This window comes from Agelaius tricolor, unplaced genomic scaffold (genome assembly GCF_023055355.1).
Source record: "Agelaius tricolor isolate 1412-34295 unplaced genomic scaffold, bAgeTri1.0.p SCAF_4, whole genome shotgun sequence".
NCBI lineage: Eukaryota > Metazoa > Chordata > Aves > Passeriformes > Icteridae > Agelaius > Agelaius tricolor.
The window spans coordinates 56,809,215-56,829,643 of NW_027269264.1; the positions used below are offsets into that span (position 1 = coordinate 56,809,215).

A 20,429-nucleotide genomic window follows, 5' to 3' on the forward strand; every position below is an offset into this window, starting at 1 on the left:
ATTCCTCCCCTAATTACCCTCTTCTCCATCTCCCATTGCTCCCTTGGTGCTGGATTGGAGAGACGTTCCCTAAGGGAAGCAATGGGGTAAAAAATGTCCCTTGGAGCCCTGTCCCAGCCCGGGGTGGCCCTGCCTGGGCAGGGATGGGGACAGCCAGCCCCGTGGGGTGGTGCCAGCCCCGTGGGGTGAAGATTCCCAAGGGGAATGGTCCCCTGGGTCTCTGGCACACTTGGCCTCGTGCTTTTTGTTCCTCCTGCAGGTGGGCAGGAGATTTTGGGGACACACAGGGGGTCTGGGATGGCTTACCTCCAGGGCACAGTGCTGGAGCCTATTTTCTGGTGGGAATTGTCAGGACAGAATTAGAAGTAGGTTGAACTTTATCTACAACTTGAACTGAGGCTGAACTCAGCCCTGTTTCATTTTAGTTTTTCAAAGTTCAGCAGAGTTCACAGGGAGGGAGGCGAGTGGGGGGCACTGGATTGTTTTATTTTAACTTGGTCTTTCTGTGATTTCACTGTGGTTTGACGGCCTCCTCGGATTGGAAAGGCTCTGCTCATGGTATTCCCAGTCCAAGGTGCTGATGTGGTGGCTCAGATACTGCCACAGGATTTATCCCATGTCAGGCTGGATTTAATCCATTTCAGGTGTTTGCAGCTGGGGTAGTGCAGGGCTGACCAAGCCTTCCCCAGGCTCAGCCCTGGGTCTGCCCAGCCCAGCCAAGGGTGAGAAGACAATGGGGAAATCTGGGAGTCAGCTTGCAGAGGGACCACAGCACTCTGCACTGGAGATGCTCCAAGGGATTTTGGGCACGTTTTTGTCCCGTGCCAACCACCCGGGCTACCAGACAACCTTCCACCACCACCACCACTTCTCCTAATCCTTATTTTTCCTGTGGCCACCCCGTAGTGGAGATGAATTTGCTTGCCTGGACGCAGCTGCGGGGCCCATGAGCCAGAGCTGTGCCCCCGTCCCTGACCCCGGGGGTTGTGCAAGCTGCTGGCCCCGTGCAGAGGTGTGTGGGTGGTGCAGGGAGCACGTACAGAGCCCTGCACCTCGCTCTGGGGACACTGCAGCCCCCCTGGGCCAGGGGAGGGGGTGATGGAGGTTTCACTCTGAGCCCACGGCAGAGCTGCGCAGGCACAGGTGGCACCGCACCCCTCCACGGCCAGCTGTGTTTCCCAGCGAGCTGACCATCCCTCCCCAGAGCAGACAGGAGGCTTCTGCCACATGGATTTTCACCTCCTAAATTACTCAAGAGTTTGTGGAAACTTCACCAGTTTTTAAACAAAGATGCCTCCTAGACCACTGGCAAATCGAGGGAATGCATAGGGCAGACTAATTTCCTGGAATAGGACCTACTGGAGGAAAAGTCCCTCCAGGCTGGCTTCTAACTATGACACATTTGATAGCCATTCAAGGAGTACTGGGAAACTTGTCATTTGTCTCTGTGAGGCCTCAGACAGAGTTTCATCATCAATTCTGACTGCTCTGTGAAATAAAACTGGCCAATGTCTACAGCAGCCCTACAACTTCCGCGGTTTATCTCGGACGTATCATGGGGTGATCTTTTCTTCCCCCCCCCCCCGCAAGGTTTTATACCTGGGTGCAAAGTGACTTTATCCCTATTGCACCTTGTTTTCTTTCCTCCTGGCAGGGCGACCTGCCTTGTCCCGTGGAGGGTGGCACGGGCGGTGGGTGTGCCTGAGCTGCCACCACTGTCAATGAACTTTGGCACTTTAAACCACGGAGAGCCCGACGTGCCAGAGGGAGGGATAGGTGCCTGGCTTCCAGGAGATCAGATTGCCCCAGGGGATTTGCTGGCAGTCCCATGATGAGCCTGGAAGGGAGCCCAGACGCCGGGGCACCGCCGTGCTTTCCACCCAGGGCACTCAGCCGGGGTCCCTGCAGGACAGCTGGTGGCCTTTGTCCCCTGCTGTCACCCTGGTGCGTGCAAACCCCAACCCCACATCACCCCCAAGCCTGGATGGGGTGAGTGGAACCCACCAGGTGGGGTGTGAACCCAGGGGATGGTGGCAGATGGCAGTGGGCAGCCTGGAGTGAATCCCTCCCAGGGGATCTTCCCCATGCATTCACCAGGCTCACCCCAGGGGCAGCTGCCTTGGGCTGGGGGTTTTTTCAGGACAAGTCTGGATCTTCAGCTGTGGCTCACTTCCCCGTGCTGCTCCAGGTGCAGGAGATGTTCTGTTCACTCCCAGCTGCAGCAAGCTGCAGCTTGGCCACCAGCATCGTCCATCCTGCTCAGTCTCCTGCGCTCATCCCAGGTCCCCATGGTCTCTCCGAGCTCCTTTTGCCTCCAAGGTGCCCAGTGGGATCTCAGCACCGGCTGTTTTGGGGGCAATGAGGAATCCACGGCTGCAGAGGGGTTTTTTAACATTGCCCATCCAAGCCCTGCCCTCAGTCCCTGTGAGCTATTCCTAGGAGCCCTTGCCCAAGAGCTCTGCCTCCAGGAAATGCCATTATCAGCTGCCTGCATCGGCTGCTCCACTTGGAGCTCCCGGGGCGCCCGGTCCCAATCCAATTTCTGCTGGAAGGAGATAAGACAATGAAAGGAGATAAGGGCCAGGCAGCAGGCTGGTCACCCTGACTCACAGGTGTCAGAGCAGCAGTTTCAGCCCTGAAATGTGTGGGTGGGTATGGCAGGGGCAGCCAGGGCTCTCCAGCCTGCTGGGGGGTACCAGGAGTGCAGCACTTGGGGTAGATTGAGGTGGGGAATTCACCCTCCCTGTGGGGTGTGCACAGCCAAAACTGGGCATTCACAACAATGTACAGGGAGAGGCGTCAAGTTCAGGACTAAGGGGGGCTTTGCACGACTCAGTTCTCATCCCTGTGCACGCTGCAGGGTGGGGGGTTCCTCCCTCTCCTTCCCAAAAGCACAACCCCACACCCCTTTCCCCCAGCACCCCCTTGGCACCCATCTCCTCCCCTGCTTGCAATACCAAAAATTGCCAGGTTACTGACAGAAATAGAAAGACATGATGGTCAGGGACCACTGGTTTATCCTCCCAGCTGGTCAGTGGCAGCTGACTGGTGAATGCCTTTAATTAAAACTAAATGGTTAATAGGAAGCTGAGCAAAGTTCTCCCTCCGGGCTGCCAGCACAGGTGCCAATGGAAATCGTGCCGAGGGCTGAAGAGCTCGGTGTCGAAACAGCCAGACTCCACCTTGTCTCTCTGCCAGGGCCCTGGCATTGCCACAGGACCTCACTCCCAAATACTGCTGGCCCTGGTGCCCCTGGACCTGTGCCTTGAGGAGGGACACCCCCATGGACACCCTTGGACCCCTGTGCAAAAGGGGCTCTTGTCTCCGATTGTCTCTGACCTGCAGTTTTGGTGGGAAGGGGTTTTATTTGCTCTATTTTGACTGTTGCCCATTTTGGGGGGGGTGGGGGGGGGGGGATGAAGAATTACCCAATACAGAGCAGTTTCCCAAGGTTGAGAAGCAGGAGGTTGGAAATAATAATTAATCGACAGCGGCTGGCGTGGGCTCTGCTCACCTCAAACAACCTGGTCTAAGGGTCACTCCACAGAGGTGTCTGCAACTCAGAACAGAAAAGACCTTGGCCTGGCCTGAGGGAGGAGGAAAGAGAGAAAAAAAGAGAGGTGAAACAGGGAGTGGAAACACCACCAGGATCCCACAGGGACATTCATGCTGCTCCCCACACCTCCAGGCCCCACATCCCCCCCGCTCCGTTTCCCTGATGACAGAGCATCTTCTCCCTCTCAATCAGGGGCTCACAGGACACAGCTGAGCACCAGAGATGTCCAACTTTATCTACAGCTTGAGCTGAGGCTGAACTCAGCCCTGAACTCCCCAGGGGTCACCTCCTCCCAGAGCCAATGTTTGCTCCAGAGAGCAGGGCTTTGTGGGGAGCTCCCTACCTTGCCCATCACCAGTGGAGGTGTCTTGATGCCACAGTGATGTCCATCCCCTGCACATCTCACCTTGTCCTGCTGTTTTAAGCAATGATGGGCTTGAAACTAAGCCTCAGGAAGCTGGATTCTTAAAGAACATTTAGAATTTAGATCAGATACTGGGAAAGAACCTCTTGGCTGTGAGGGTGGTGAGGCCCAGGGTGCCCAGAGCAGCTGTGGCTGCCCCTGGATCCCTGGCAGTGCCCAAGGCCAGGCTGGATGGGGCTTGGAGCAGCCTGGGACAGTGGAAGGTGTCCCTGCCCATGGCAGGGGGGGGAAATGAGAGGATCTTTAATGGCCCTTCCAACCCAAAACACTCTGTGTTTCTCTGATCATCACCCTCGATGAAGCAGACATCATTAAACACTCATGAAAACACAATTAAATGCACTTCAGTATGTATTTTATTCTCAAATGGCCTGAGCTAAAACATGTGAGAGAGTAAATGGAGCTCTTTGACCAAAACCTCTGCAATATGTGCAGGCTTTTCAAGCAGAAAATAAATGTGCTGTGTTGTTCTTGCATTTAAAACACCCTCAGCAGACACGCAGCTCATCCACAAAATTCACTGCTTTGCCACACTGATCCCAGGCCAGGTCTTCAACTGGAAAAAACATTCCTGGCTGTGCTTGTGGAGATTTGTTCTCTGCCTGGGGGTCTGATGTCCTCTGTCTGGAAGGGAAACCCACTGTGCACTTGTGGCTGATGCTTATCTCACTGGCAATGCTGTTCCTGGAATTCCAGGGTCCTCCTTATCTTAAGGAGAATCCTTATCTTATAGCAGAATCAGCTATATCCTCGGAGATAATTGCAATAAATAGCACAAAATGCTTCCACGTATCAAAATGTATTAGTGGGGGAAAAAAACCCCATCATTTCAGAATGGATAAAAATGTGGTGTACCTGACCCATTTTCATTTAATGCCTGGCAAGGCCGCTCCCTGCCCAGCACAAATCTGAATTTCCACGGGATCCTGTGAGCTGTAACTGGACCAGGGTTCCAAAACCACAGAGACCTCAGAGGAACCCCAGATTTCTGGTGGGTGTTTGCATCCTTTTGGGAATGGGGTCCTCAAAGAGATCCAAATGATGGTTGGGAAGTTGGGAACCGCTGGGCTGGTCCTTGTCAGATCCCCCAAGCTCCTTGTGGCCCCTTTGCAGTCTGGTGCTGAGAAAAGCTGCCCTTACACAGCCCTCCCTCATCTCTGCAGAGCCATGGAGAGCTGGCAGATGGCTGGGGGCACAGCTATCACATTCTGGAATAATGAGAAGAAAAAGATAATGGTTAGAAGCAACGTTTTCCCCAGTAAGTGGTGTCTAATGAATCCTAGATAATGACTTAATAATCAAGGTGGTCAACTAACAATAGAGGGAGTCAGGAGGATGGTGTGTAAAGTGCTTACAAAATCAAAAGATAGCCCAAAATGAAGCTTGAAGGACCTGGTGCTGTTTAGTCTATAGAATTAATAAATGGACAAAGGGATAATCATAAAAATTATGTAAATCATGAAGCACAGCCACTGAGGGAAAGGAAATAAACCCTTCATTATCACAAAAGAAGGGCTGAGAAGTCGTGGGCTTGACCTGCAGGAAGGAAGATGCAGCCTGGGTGACAGACAGATAATAAAGGCCTGGGAAAAATTGCCTGAGAAAAAGACATAATAATGCTGCACTTAACATTTCTAAGAACAGGCTGGAAAAACACCGATTGCGGGTAGTTTGACGATTTCTGGATTGCCCTTGGGATTAGCAGGGGGTTAACTGATTTTAAGTGCTCTCTTCCAGCACCATTTTCTATAAATTCCGTTTACTTTGCTTCCTCGTCTGGGTTGTGTTTTGAAGTTTAAAGAAATTCCTCATTTTGATGTTTTTCTCAGACCAGTCCTCCTGCAGGGAAGAGAAGCCTTCCCCTCCAACAAGGACAACAAACATCCAGTAAGCCTGGAGGAGAGATTACTAACAGCCTAAACCCAGGGATGTGGTAGACATTGCTCCAGATATTCAATATCCAGCTCTGGACAGGTGGGAGCTCAGTTCCCAAAATGTTTTCTTGCAGAGAGATGTGCCAGCCTTGAGGAGATCTGTTCCCATGAGATGCTGTGCGTCTGTTGATACCAGGCCTGGCGCAGAGACCAGCCTAAACATGATAAATGCTTTTGAAGTTCCTCACGCCTAATCTCTGAGAACAGATAAAATTACGGGAAAATGGCAATAAAGAAAAAGCAGACAGCGCTTTGCACCCCAGAGCTTATTTAGAGAGGAGGGATGGGGCATGGAGAGACTCCACAAAAGAAAGCTGGGCCTGGAGAGCCTCTGTTTGGGAAGATCCCAAAAATGAGTGAGGTTTTAAGGAGGGGTTACAAGAGGAGGGTGAGCAGGGAGTGGTTGGGAGGAATTTTAATTAACATCAACGTTTGCAATGTTATTTAATAGGGTCCAAAAAAACATCTGAGAGCAATGAAAGCTGAAACCAGCATTTTCGGAGCAAACAGAGGCAAGTGTGGGGCTGGGGGAGCAGGGCTGGGGCATGAGGGGCACCTGAAGAGGTGGAAAATTCTGGGGAGAGAAAAGGGATTTTGGGAGGATGGCAGGGTGGAGGAGAGCTGAGCATCCCTGGGGCTCCCAGGGCTGTGCACAGTGCAGGGACATCCCAGAAGACATTTGGGGAGGTAGAAAACCAGCAGCACCAGAAACTGAGGCTCTTTTGTGACCCAGAAACACCCCTGAGGCCCTGGGAGCACTGAGGGGCTGCTGTCAGGATTAAACACTTTGCAGAAGCCACTGAGCACTCCCAAAGGGATGCCCTTTCAGAAATGCAAGAGTCTGACCCTGGTGAAGGCATCAGGACAGCCCCAAGTGTGTGTCCCCAGCATGGGGACAGCCCCAGGTGTGTGTCCCCATGATGGGACAGCCCCAGGTGTGTGTCCCCGTGGTGAGGACAGCCCCAGGTGTGTGTCCCCATGATGGGACAGCCCCAGGTGTGTGTCCCCGTGGTGAGGACAGCCCCAGGTGTGTGTCCCCAGTGTGGGGACAGCCCCAGGTGTGTGTCCCCAGGATAGGGACAGCCCCAGGTGTGTGTCCCAAGGATGGGGACAGCCCCAGGTGTGTGTCCCCAGCATGGGGACAGCCCCAGGTGTGTGTCCCAAGGATGGGGACAGCCCCAGGTGTGTGTCCCCAGTGTGGGGACAGCCCCAGGTGTGTGTCCCCGTGGTGAGGACAGCCCCAAGTGTGTGTCCCCAGGATGGGACAGCCCCAGGTGTGTGTCCCAAGGATGGGACAGCCCCAGGTGTGTGTCCCCATGGTGAGGACAGCCCCAGGTGTGTGTCCCCATGGTGAGGACAGCCCCAGGTGTGTGTCCCCAGTGTGGGGACAGCCCCAGGTGTGTGTCCCAAGGATGGGGACAGCCCCAGGTGTGTGTCCCAAGGATGGGGACAGCCCCAGGTGTGTGTCCCAAGGATGGGGACAGCCCCAGGTGTGTGTCCCCATGGTGAGGACAGCCCCAGGTGTGTGTCCCCAGGATGGGACAGCCCCAGGTGTGTGTCCCCATTGTGGGGACAGCCCCAGGTGTGTGTCCCCAGTGTGGGACAGCCCCAGGTGTGTGTCCCCAGGATGGGACAGCCCCAGGTGTGTGTCCCCAGTGTGGGGACAGCCCCAGGTGTGTGTCCCAAGGATGGGGACAGCCCCAGGTGTGTGTCCCCAGGATGGGACAGCCCCAGGTGTGTGTCCCCAGGATGGGACAGCCCCAGGTGTGTGTCCCCATTGTGGGGACAGCCCCAGGTGTGTGTCCCCAGTGTGGGACAGCCCCAGGTGTGTGTCCCCAGTGTGGGACAGCCCCAGGTGTGTGTCCCCAGGATGGGACAGCCCCAGGATGCAGGAGGGCACACAGAGCCAGGGCCACATCCCCAGGAGCAGCTTCCCCCGTGTCCCTGCCGAGGATCCGGGGCCGGGATGCGCCAGCCCGGGCACGGCCGGCAGAGCTGCGGGAGAGGCGGCTCAGCCCCATCCCCTGCCCAGACTTGTCGATGGGGCTGCTGAGAGCGATGACATAATTACAGTTTCAATCGCAGATTAATAAGAAGTGGAGTTGTTTTTTTTTTTTCTTTTTTTTTTTTTTTCTTTTTTTTTTTTTTTTTTTTTTCCAGCAAGGCGAGGCATGCCTGAACTGGAAGGGCGTTTAAGCTCCCGCTGGCTGGGAGCAGAGGGTGCCGTGCCCTCTTTGATGTCTCCTGGCGTGGAGGTGCTGCAAACACTGGCACTGGTGTCCCAGCTGCAGCTCCCCTGCCCGTGCTGTGCTCTCCTTCAGCTCCTTTCATCTCCAGGACTTTCATACTCCAGGGAGGATGAATGGAGAATCCATCCCCAGCCTCTGAAATGAGTTCTGCTGGTGGAGGAAAATCACTCCAGATGCCACCAAAGGCACAGGGGCTGGTAGCTGGGAGAAAAGGGAAACTGAGGCAGAAGCAGCTTGCCCAAGGCCATTCAGGGGAGTCTCTGTGACCTGTCAAGCTCAGGGGTGCACCTGGAATGCTGCAGCAGCTGGAAGAGGTGGCAGAGTGAGGCCAGCATGGCCTGTGGACCACTGTGCAACTGTGAGATGAGAGAGAGGGATGGCATCCATGGGCCACATACCAAAATCCAAGCTTAAAGTCCAGATTTTGGAGTTCTGGAGCATTAGAAAAAAAACCCTAGGGTTTTTAGACCCTGAGAGACCACTTAAAGCAAAGCCAGAGAGGGGCAGAAATTTGTTGCTTCAGGGAATGATGGGCATGTAAGGGAATTTCTATCAATTTCCTCCCCCAACACTCAGCCCCACACAGCTTACCTGGACTAGCTGAATCTCTCACATTATTCAGGTTGGATGCTTTAGTGCCTGATGGAGGAGCTTTGGCACACCTTGGGTAAGTCAGACCTGGGGCTGTCCCTCAGCTACTACCAGCAGGAGTCCCAGGGCCCAGCCAAGTCCTGCCAACCCAACCATTAAAAATAACTAAAAAGAATCACCCACATCCTCAGCTGACTTAAAAGTCATGATAACTCCTAATAAGGTTTTTTTCCCCTCTACCTAGGCTAGAGTTCTGCATTCAAAGGACTGGAGAGTTGTGCTTTCCACTCTCTTACACAACTCCTGGAACTCAAAAAGGGCTTGTGAGACTCTTGTACCCACTTGGGAGACACCAAGCAGAGCCCACAAGTGGGAGCCTTTCATGGAGCTTCAGAAAGCAGATGAGACTTTGGGACAGACATGTACAACCGGGACCTGCTGCTGCTCCTTGTGGTTTCCTGCTCATCGTGTTGCCCAACTCCACTTTCAGGTTCCTTTTAGACATTCCTCAAGTTCTGTTTTACCATTTTCCGGTGCTCCTGGGTTGCTCTGCTGGACTGTTCATCTCCCCTGCAAGGGGATGGGTGTATCTGGAGCTGCTGAGCTCTGAGCACCAGAATCCCTCTGGCTCCATCTCCCTGGATTTTCCCAAGCCACGAGCAGGTCCGTATCTGAGATCGGTTTCCTCTAACAAATCCGGTCCCTATCTAGGGATCTGCTTTCCTGCAACAAAAATATGCCCCAGGTGAGAAATTTGCCTCCTGAACTCGGTGTGACCTCCAAGAGCTGAAAGGCTCTGGATTAGGAGTATTGAGCTTGACTGTGCTGAAAATCAATCCAACCCCAGAGCCTGGCTGCCGCCAAGAGTGGTGATGCATCTCTGCAAAAAAAAAAAAAGTCCCAAGAAAAGTTATTTTTGTAGTATACACACTAAAATGCCAGTGCTGTCCCAGTCCAGCAGGCTCTCTCAGGCTTGAGGCCTCCAGGGAATGATCCCAGTTATGGGTTGAGCTCCCACTCTCCTTCTCTCCATGGGCAGAGCTGGCAGCTCCCCCAACTAGGGATGCTGCTGCATGGGGTTTTTTTAATGCTTCAACTGCAGCCTTTTGTCCCCAGAAAACACCCTAGAAGAAAAAAAAAAAAAGAGCCTGAAGGGTTAAAACAGCGCTGAAAGTTTTACGAGGCCAGGCTGCAGATGTTGTAGGCAGGGAGATGAAAGCAAACCCTTCTGCCCGGCTGTGGAGCCCTGAGCAGCCCCTCGGATGGAGGCAATTCCATCAATTCCCTGCCTCCAGCCCCTCTGCACGCTGTCTGCTGGCTGGAAGTGGTTCTGCTGGTGAGCCCACATCGCTGCACGAGGCCTCTCCATCCCACTGCTAGCTCTTGATCAATTATTAAAACCAGAAAATTCTCCAACCATGAAATTCATCCCAGCTTCCCCATGGCATGCTGGGCTGGAAGAACCAAACCGCAGGGCCTGAGCTTCCAGGGAAGAAGTGAATGCCACTTCCAGCAGGGCATTTTGGGGTGCTGGACCATCTCCATGGGTTTGGTTTTGTTTGTCCAAGTGTCCTCCCATGGCTCCTGCAGCCCCCCTAGGTGAGCAATGTGCCCACTGCCCTGCAGACCCCACCACCCAGCTCCGATCAGGTTTCCCTTCTTTCACCTTCTTCAGATCTCCATCTTTCACTGGACCCCTTTTACATCATCTTCATTTTCTTGTTTCCTCATGTCAGCCTTGGCTTACCTTGCTGATGAGAGGCAAAACTTATTTTCTGACCCATTTTTCCACTGGAGATTGGCTCTAAACTGAGCTAACAGGCTTTGGTAGCTCTGGTGCTGGGCTCCAGTTGTGCCCCTTCACTGGTTGGAGGTTGGAGCCAGAGCTGTCCTGTTCCTTTCTTTGCAGCATGCCTTGTGCAAAACAGATATCTTTGGGGTTAGAATGTGTTTTTTTCCTATTTTAAGCGTATTCATGCTGACATTCTCATCTGGGCAGCTGCAGGGAATAACAAGAGACCCCCCTCAGCTCTGACACAACAACTCCCTGGAGGTCTTTGGTGGTCCAGCTCCAAACCCAGAGCACGGATATGCCTCAGAATAACTTACATATTTGCTACAGGGCAGGGGATATAAATACATCCATGGTAATGCCAGTCCTTATGTATCGCCTCGACAGCAAAATTAGTACTTAGTTCCTTGCAATATGTGGGATTTTTTTCCCTTTTTCCCATGCGTGTTGTAACCCTGGTAACCGACAGCGCCCGCACCGACCACGTCTGACTCGCACTGCTTTGTTCCTGTCTGGTACAAAAAAAGGCTACAAACACTTCACCACGCTGAAAGCTAGTGAAACCACCCAGATCTGACTCTCAGAGCTGATCTCAAACCCTGAGGGCCCCCCCACTGCCCTCCCTTCAGCCCTGACCCTGCCCAGATGCATGGGATGGAGCCAAGAGCTCTGAGCCTGCCCAGGAATGTCAGGCACAGCCAAGCTCAAAGGGGCTCAGCACCTCTTCAGAGCTCCCACACCCTCCTAATGGTGCCCACAGACTGAGCTGTGTGTGGAGGGTGCAAGGGGACCCTTAAACTCTTTTTTTCAGCCCAAATATAGATATGCCATATTGAAGATGGCACTGGGCACACACAGGCTGGGGACAGGAACACCAATGTTCCCCTCTCAGGGTGTCTCAACCACTGAAGGAGGGCTGTGCTCCTGCTCAGCACTGCTTTTCCTTGCTCATCAACACAGGGAGCACCCCAAAAGCCCAGACACCAAAGCAGCAGCCCAGAGAAAGCAGACCCTTGCTGCCATCACAGGGTCCCTGGAGGAGGATGAGTCACAGCACAGCTCGAGCTGCCTCTGCTGCAGGACGGATCTGCTCATTCGGGTCTTCTCCCTCCACACAGCCTTTGTCCTTTTTGGAAGTGGGGACTCAATTCACTCAGAGTTCCACCACATTTTCAGACTTCAACCTTGCCACCAGGTTCAGGAGACATTTAGAATCATGGAATCCTCAAGGCTGGAAAAAACCTCCAAGGCCATCAAGGCCATGTGCAGCTGACAGTGTTAGAGCATTGGAGCCTCTTGGCTTTCAGAAACCAGAGTGTCTGAAAAACAACCCAAGGGGATGGTCAAATTCTTTGGCAGTTTATGGTGGTGATCCATAGCAAGACAAGAGGAAGCATCCTCTGCTTTTCCACTGAAGCTGATGACAGGGACCTTGGCTGGCAAACATTACACAGCAGCAACTTCCCCATTAACCACAGCAGCCACCACAGCCTCGCAAGCATTTTGGGGTTTTATTAATTTCATCTTTAAGCCACACAAAACTTTGTACAGTGAATTGCTGGAGAGGCTGGGGGTGCTCCCCTGCCTCCTCTGGGCAAGGCTGGTGACACACTGAGGTCACAGGGGACAGACCTCCCCAGCCCTGAGCTGGCTCTTCAGCCATGGCCAGTCCTGGCTTTGCTGGGAGCACATCACCTCTCACTGCTCCTTGTTGCAAAATTACAAAAATATCTGGCCCAAAAATGCCCATGTTTGTCCATGCTGCTGTCCGGATAAATGGCATGGGAGCAGCTCCATCTTTGCTTCTTGCTCTGAATATTTCTCACAACTGGCTGTCCCAGCCCATTTTAACCTCCTCCCTTAAACCACCAGAGGTGTGCCCCCACCCTGGTATCTTCTTTCCAATATGTGCCCAATAATACAAGTTGAATTTTTTAAATGCATGTAGACAGTGCAAAGAAAATGCTTGTATGGATGTGTCTTGTTAATTCCTCTGCAGCCAATTTTTTCTTCAGCCAACTTTTCTATAGTTTGCCTCCACAAGGGCTTTCAGACCAGGGGATAGGTAGACAGACAGAGATAGATAGATAGATAGATAGATAGATAGATAGATAGATAGATAGACAGACAAATACCCAGCTGAGTTACCATTTGCAAGCTGAGGTAAAATCCACAGGGGCAACCAGTGAGAACACAACCAGCACAAAGAATCAGCTTTTCCATGGATTTGAGCTGCCTGGAGCAGCCAGCCCACGACCACCACGCTGTCCTGAGGGCTGCATGGGCAGAAGGACTCGCTCTCCTGAGGGCTGGCAGATGCCCTGGGGAGGGTGGGCAGTGAGCCAGGTGCTGAGCATCACCTGGCACCGGGATCATGGCTCTGCACCACCTGAAAATGGCCTTCCCATGTGGAAAACCATTATCTGAAGAGGGTGGAATTTCACCACCTTCCCTTGCAGCACCTCAGCAGCTGACATTTTGACAATATCTCACATGCGATTTAGGACAAAAATTGCATTTTTTGACCCTTCTTTACTGCACTCTTCAACTGCTGCTCAGCAACACTGTGGAAAAAAGGCCCCACTGTGCTGCAACTTAAGATGTTGCAGTGTATTGTCAGAAGATTTAGCACTTATGGTTCTGGAGCCACAGTCCAAAGCAAAAACACAGTTAACAAGAACAGGCTGATTTCAGCCATCCCAAACTTCCAGAGAAATTCTTCTCTAAGAAGGAGAGGAAGGAGACCTGTCCCGCCATCCGCTGGGAAATCTGGACTTCAGACAGTCTCAACCACCTCATGTCTGAGCCTCTTAAGCAGATGGGATTTCTCTAAGGTGATTTCCAAGGAGGGAAGAGTGGGATCCACAGATAAGCTGTACAGAGCACGATGACAGGTGAGGTCCCAGGGCCACTATTGCTCTGCTGAAGATGCCGATGGAGCTGGGGTGTGCCTGAATTTAGGTGCTGGAGGCTTGAAGCAAGAAGGACATCATCATGTTGCTGTCCAGGACTGACTTGGACATCAGCATTTTCCTTTTGGAAGGAGCTGGCTTCGTCCTTGTCCACAGCTCCTTCATCTGTGTTTCTGCCCAGACCAGGTTTGTACCAGGTCAGCACTTTGCTTTGTGTGGCTGCAGCTTTTCCCAGCCCTGAAGATGGAATTACAGCACTGGCAAACTCTTGACAAGGGGAAATTCCTCCCTGCTTAACCTCTAGTCTCTGTTTTAACCTCTCAGTCGCCCCACATCCACCAGCCCCAGAGCTGAACGAGTGAATGGGGACACATATGAACTGGTGCTCAGCATCCTTCTGTCATGTTCTTTTTTATTTTCTTGTTGAATGAGGGCTAAAATTAGCTCAGCAGGAGGTGAGGGCTGGAACATTTCAGCTAAAACTGTCATAGTATTGAAAAGCCAGAGTTTTGCTGATTATTTCTCAGCTTTCTTACTGTGAACAGCCTTGCCTAGCCGTTTATTTTGACAGATGAGTGCAAGCAAAGATCTCACAGAATAAAGTGATCTGCCAGGCTTTTCAGGTCACTCTCCAGATGATTTTAATATTTGACCTGGAAAGGCATGTCCAGCTGAAGGTCCAGCCAGCTCAGTGTGCACAGCCATGGCCAGGGGAAATCACACAGGGCAAGGGGTAAAGGGGGTTGTGGAGGATATCCCAGACCCTCACTGCACCCTGAAAATGGCACAGGAGCCCACGAGCACTGCACCCATCATGGGCACAGCATTGGCACATCTCCACAGACAGACTCTGGCTATGCTGGATCAGTTTTCCTCTTTGCATTTTCAGAGAACAACAGAACAGTTTAAAGGTCATCCTGTTCCACCCCCTGCCATGGGCAGGGACACCTTCCACTGTCCCTGAGTGCCCCAAGCCCCATCCAGCCTGGCCCTGGACACTGCCAGGGATCCAGGGGCAGCCCCAGCTGCTCTGGGCACCCTGGGCCAGGGCCTGCCCACCCTCCCAGCCAGCAATTCCTAATTGCCAAGAGCCCAAAATCTGTGCCTGCCCTCTGGCAGTGGGAGCCATTGCCTGGCTGCTGTCCCTGCAGGCCTTGTCCCCAGTCCCTGGGCAGCTCTGCTGGAGCCCCTGGAGGCCCTGGCAGGGGCTCTGAGGTGTCCCTGGAGCCTTCTCTTGTGCAGCTGAGCAGCCCCAGCTGTGCCAGGCTGGCTCCAGAGCAGAGGGACTGCAGCCCTTGGAGTATTTTTGCATTTTGGAAAGCTGCTGTGAAGAGTTTGATTATGGGTATGGTACTTTCACTTTCAGGGTGAGCAGCTTCTTGTAACCTCTGTACCTCACAAGCGGGATTCCTGGAAAACAGGAAGGTTACACGATTTGGTCATATCTCATGGAATAATGTGCAGGGACAAAAATCAGATCTTGCTTCAAGGGACAAAGCCGTCTATGCTGCAATTTGGTTTCAGGGCCTTAACCACAAGGATACAGTGTGTACCTCATGGAACAAGGTGAAAACACACGAGAGCACCTCTGCAATGCAGAGCTCTGTGGCTGTCCATGCAGCTCAGTTGGTGCCATACCTCAGACTCAAAGCTATCATCGTGTCTCTTCTGGCTTCAGACCCAGCAGCCCAGCTTGGAGGTGGGAGAAGCACAAGTGAACCGAATATTTCCTATCTCTTGGTTAATCCAGAGTAAAACCCACCCAGTTGTGGCTGCTTCATCCCTGGAAATGATCCAGGCCAGGCTGGATGGGCTTGGAGCAACCTAGGATAATGGAAGATGTGCCTACCCATGGCAGGGGTTTGGAGCTAGCTTAAGGTCCCTTGCAAACCAAAAAAAATCATTATTTTTTCTGATTTTTTGTGATTCTTAGACAGCTAGCTGCAAGCCCAGCATGACCCTGTACCTGGAAATATGCCTGGATTTGGAGTGATCTTTCCAACCCCGGGTCCCTGCTGCCCACAGAGACCTGCTCACTCAGATCAATGCTACACAACTCAAGGGCAATAATCAAGGGGTTTTGTGAGGCACAGGTCTGTTTCATCCTTCACCTGCAGCACCTTTGATGGTGCTCCTGGAGCTCCTGATGGACGCCATCCCTGCCAGCTTGGCCCATGCACCACGCAGGTGTCATGTCACTATTGGGCAGCTCACATTTGGTGGCTCAGATCAGAAATGAGCCAAGTTGCAGCACAGGTGGGATTGTTTCAACTCCTGGGTGTGTCTTAGTGCACGCCAAGTGACGCAGGATAGGTGCATCCATCCTGCCTCAGCTTCCCATGCTGATTCCCACCTGGAGGATGCGGAGAGAGCCTGGAAAATGAAACAGGCCCACGATCAAAATCCCTTTTGGAGCTGGTTCATGTGTTCAGTGCCATGGAGCCAGCTGAAGGCACAGTCCATTTGGAGGCACCCAAACGCTGTGTGGCAGTAAATCCCTCTGGGGAGGGCACACCTGTGCTGAACAGAAGGCACAGCCCCAAGCTCAGCTGACCTGCTGAGCTGCCCACCCACCCTCTGGAGGGGTCACATTCCTGGGATCCCTGCCCTTTGGAAGGGTGGGAGCTCACAAGCCCAAATGGACATCGTTCTTGTCCACTTCTTCAGCCTCCAGGACTCTGGTGAGTTCCACTCAAGGTGCTTGCTGCTCCAGGGAAGGCAGGAACAATTTATGGGGATTTGTCCCTGGCACGGCACGTGTGCAAGGAGGAGGGAATGCCTAAAGGCAGGGTGAGGGGGGCAAAAGGAACAACCACCTTTATTTCCAGAGGCATGGGAGATGAAAACGGTACGAAATAGTCAAGGAAAACCCAAGGATTGGCTTCCTCCTCATATTTTTATTTTCCTCCTCAGCTGTGGGCACAAGCCACCTGTGTCCCAGCAAAGAGCACAAGCTTGGCCCAGTATTTGTGAGGCAGGGACAGGAGCCGTGTCTCCAGCACTGGGGTTCCTTCAGGCTGAAATTAGGAGAAGTAGGAACAGCAGCAAAAACAACCAGGGGCATTTTGGGCAGCCTTGGGCTGACGGGGCGCATCCAAACTGGGCAGCCAAAAGCTGAACCAGGCCAGGGGAGCCCCAGGCTCAGGGCAATCCCACCCAGGTGTTACCCACCCCAGAGAGGCCCCACTCAGGGCTGGGGTGGGTGCTGTGGGTGCTCCCACCCCTGACCCCACGCAGCACCCACTCAGAGCAGCACCTCTCCAGCCTCCCTCATCCACACCCCCAAAAAAAGCCACTTGGCACAGTTTGGGATCAAGTGTACATTTTTATTTTTTAATGGAACATAGACTCCTTTAGAAAAAGAAACATTCAGCTGGATGATAACACCCATAGAAAAAACACCAATCTTGTGTTCTCTTTTTTTTTGTTTTTTTTTTCAATTTGGCATTTGTTATCTGCATTTATATTAAAGCAAAGTGCATCTTTCTTACTTTTTCTCGTTTATACACATTGCACAATACATAAATAATGATGCTTATAAAACGTCTTTATATTTACAAGTAATAATATATTTATATATAACATAAAATACATTTTTTTCTTTAATAAATCTCAGGGTTTTTTTAAGGAGTCCTTTCTTTTGTGTGGGTGTTTTTTCCAAAGCACTACAATGCTAAAGAAGATCAATTCCAAGAAGAATGCTCTCTTGTTCAATTAAACCTTTATATTTAGAAAAATAGCTTATGTTAAGGTCTAAACATGCTCATTGAGCTAAGAACAGTGTAAAAGTATCATACTCGTGTATGAATTCAAGAAGAAATGAAAGCACAACTGCATTTCCAGATAAGGTGGTACCTGGATAACCTGATCTTAGCAGGTTATGACACACCGACTGTTGTGAACAATTTTCTCTTGTTTTTCCCCACTTGTTTTTCTTTAGTTTTAATTTTTAATTTTTAATTTTTTTAGGTTTAGAATTCTGTCACTTCTCATCTCAGCTCAAATGATCAAAGCACGGGCCATGCCCAGAATCCCCTCCACTGTTGTTCTCTCCCCCCTTACATCAATCCACCATCGTAACAAACATAGAAAAAGCAGTGGAACAACAAACACAGTGACAAGACACGAACCCAGCAACAAGAGAAACACGAAAGGTCGGTAAAGGACCTGTCTGGGAAGGTTTTGCACCATCCTTCGGCGGCGACGCGGGGTCAGCACTGCTGGGGAAGGGGTCTCGGTGTCACCGTCACTGGGAAGGTGGTGCCTACAGAAACACAGTCATCTCCTTGTGCTGTCCAAAGGAAGGAGCTGTAACATAGAGCTAGTGGCTTTCAAATCCATCGATCCCCATTGGATAATCCTTTTTGAGAGGCGTGAAGTAATTATCTCGTGTGATCTATCCCCACTGCACCCTTCTCTCGTCCTTCTGAGAGTTATTGGTCATTCACACTTTTAAAAAATAGATATATTTATCAAAATACCCCAAAGGCAAAAACAACAACAACAAAAAAAACAACAACAACAACAACAAAATCATCTTTCATAAGCTATTTCTCAAAACGAAGAAGGGCGAACAAAAACCAAAAACGAAACGAGAAAAACCAACAACAACAACAAAAAAAAGTCTGCATGAAAAGCAAGCACTCAGAAGGAAGTAATAGCAGCAAAGTAGTATAGATGTCATGAGTTCACTCTGTCTCGAGTCATCGGTTGTTGAAAATAACCTCCAACCAGCAGGGGCAACTGCTGATGAACTGTCTGGTGTAGCACTGGCCCCAGCCTTTCACAAAGCTGATCTGCACGGTGAATCCCGTCCACGGCTGCTGCGTGAACTCGTGGTCGTTGGGTCTCTGCAAGGTGTATGCCTTCTCGTAGTCGAAAGCCTTGATGGAAAACCCTGGGAACACTTTGTGAACCAGCAACGTCCTGGAGTCGGGGTTGTCCAGTGTGGCCGACTTGATGAAGATGGGGTAACTGCTGCGGTTGTACACCCACACGCCGTCCACTTCCTTGGTGAGCTGGATGCCGTAGCCGATCTTGCTGCGCACCTTCTGCACCAGCTGGCTCTTGTTGTCCGAGTTGAGCTGTCCGAGGCAGAAACCATTCCCCTGAGGTAGATCATAGAAGATATCCAGGGAGGGCTCTTGGACAGAGTACAGCCGACCCACGCGTGTCTTCTCTTCCCAGTATGCCACCACACACCAGTGTGACCTATCCCCTGGCTCCTGAAGAACTTGAGAATCTGCAGGGGGAAAAGAAAAACGAGGGGTTTAGCAACAAAGGAATCAATGCGAACCAAAAGCGACGCAGAACAGGCAGGACCTTGCCCGCCCACATCTTCATGATCCTCTCCACACATACATCAACGTCCCCAGTGCATCCACTGGTTCCAAAAAAACATTTCCAGGTTTGGAACTCGGAACTTAGAACTTGGAAATGGCACTCCTGTGTTGTTTCAGTGCCTAGTTCTGCCTGGATTTACAATTCCAGTGACAATGACACAGCCACCCTCACCCAAACCAACACCAGGACCACCTCCAGTGCCAACAGGAGAGGTGAGATGCTTGTGCCACCAAACACCTGAACCTCCTGATTCTCACCTACTGAATGATGGATTTATTTCCATAAATGACAATGTACTGTGCACAGACACTGAAAAAAATGAGCTGCTGCTAAGAAAACCACACTGAAAGCCATCCCATGGGGCCAGAGGTGATGAGAACTTGACTGCTCTGGTGTGTGGGGCTTTTCCCTGCCTACATGGCCTGGGTGATGGGCAGTATGGAGGCATAAGATGCCATCCTAATCTCTGGGAAACACCAAAAGACAGAGGGAACCAAAAAAATCTCACACAGGTTAACAAAAAAGTCCTAAAAACTTGCAAAAAATAAAAGGTAGAAGTTCATCCGTGCAGCCCTTCTCTCAACTCCCTTTCCCATAATTACCCCATGCAGCATGGCAATGATGTAGGAGGAAAAAGCAAGGCAGGAGGAGGGAAAAAATGTGAGAAAGCCCCTTTTTCCTGACAGAGGATCCCGAGCAGCCTGGCGCTGCTCGCCGGGTAATTCCTTCCAGCCTCAGTAGGCATGTTAAGACCTGGGAACTATTCATCTCTATAATAGTATTAAAAAAAAAAAAAAAAAATCAAGCTGGGAATGCGAGTCAGTGAGCACTACCAAAATAATCCCCTGAACTATGAGAGAAACTAGTGGAGCTGGGATGGTGGGTGACCCAGCAGCCAAAAGCTCTTCCTGCAGAGCCCCCCAAACCCTCCCTCCCCAGGGCAACATGCTGGCTGCCTGCTCTCTCTATTTTTTGCTATTGATAAGCCCATTTTCCCAGTTTTCTTCCCATCTCGTTCAAGCCCTACGCTGTGCTTTGAAGAGAGGAGAGACAAAAAAAAAAAAAAAAAAGAAGAAGAAAAAAGAAAAAAAAAAAAAAAAAAGCCCAGCCACACACTTTTAATTTCCTCATTTCTATGCCAGCGAGGAAAATATTTCTCCAGTTGCTGGAGGCAGCTACTAAAAATGGGCCTGACTGTGGATGTCTCAAAATAGGGACCCTCATTCCCAGATTAAACAAGGAATGGGGGTTCTGGTCATGCTGGGGTGGCCCTGGGACAGCATCTGTCGAGATGCACCCCAGTTTGTCCTTCCACTCCCTTTTTTGGTGCCTCACAAGACTCTGTTGAGGGTAATTTTATGTCCTGCTGAAACCTGGGGCTGAGGAGGGGCAGGGAGGGCAGTTTGGGTTACTTCCTTCCCACTAACACAGATGGAGTGCCATCCATGCAAAAGTGCATCCAGAGGGGCAAGAAACACCCCCAGGATGGAGTTTCCACCACCTGCCTGGGAGAGGGAAGAATCTGGGAGGGTCCAGGGGAAGGATGCTCCTCAATCCAAAGGGGGATCTCTGCTGACCATCCACTACCTCCCTCCACCCTGTCAGACTGCCAGTGATGTTCAGAAGCT

The 20,429-nt window shown here is 51.5% G+C and overlaps 1 protein-coding gene and 1 long non-coding RNA gene across 6 annotated transcripts in view; one reads left to right on the forward strand and one right to left on the reverse strand.

Annotated features, from left to right (window-relative positions):
- The first annotated feature begins 4,505 nt into the window (after positions 1-4,505).
- Positions 4,506-17,515, forward strand: LOC139589403 (uncharacterized). The gene is made up of 2 exons (XR_011679008.1): positions 4,506-4,971; positions 8,999-17,515. It is a non-coding gene; the product is annotated as an uncharacterized lncRNA (long non-coding RNA).
- Positions 16,764-20,429, reverse strand: part of SMAD7 (SMAD family member 7) — a 29,289-nt gene continuing 25,623 nt past the window's right edge. For all 5 annotated transcript variants that reach the window (XM_071425845.1, XM_071425844.1, XM_071425843.1 and 2 more), the window contains one exon: positions 16,764-18,700. In XM_071425845.1, coding sequence (XP_071281946.1) covers positions 18,162-18,700 — 539 coding nt within the window. In that variant the 3' untranslated portion in view covers positions 16,764-18,161. The remainder of the gene's footprint in view (positions 18,701-20,429) is intronic.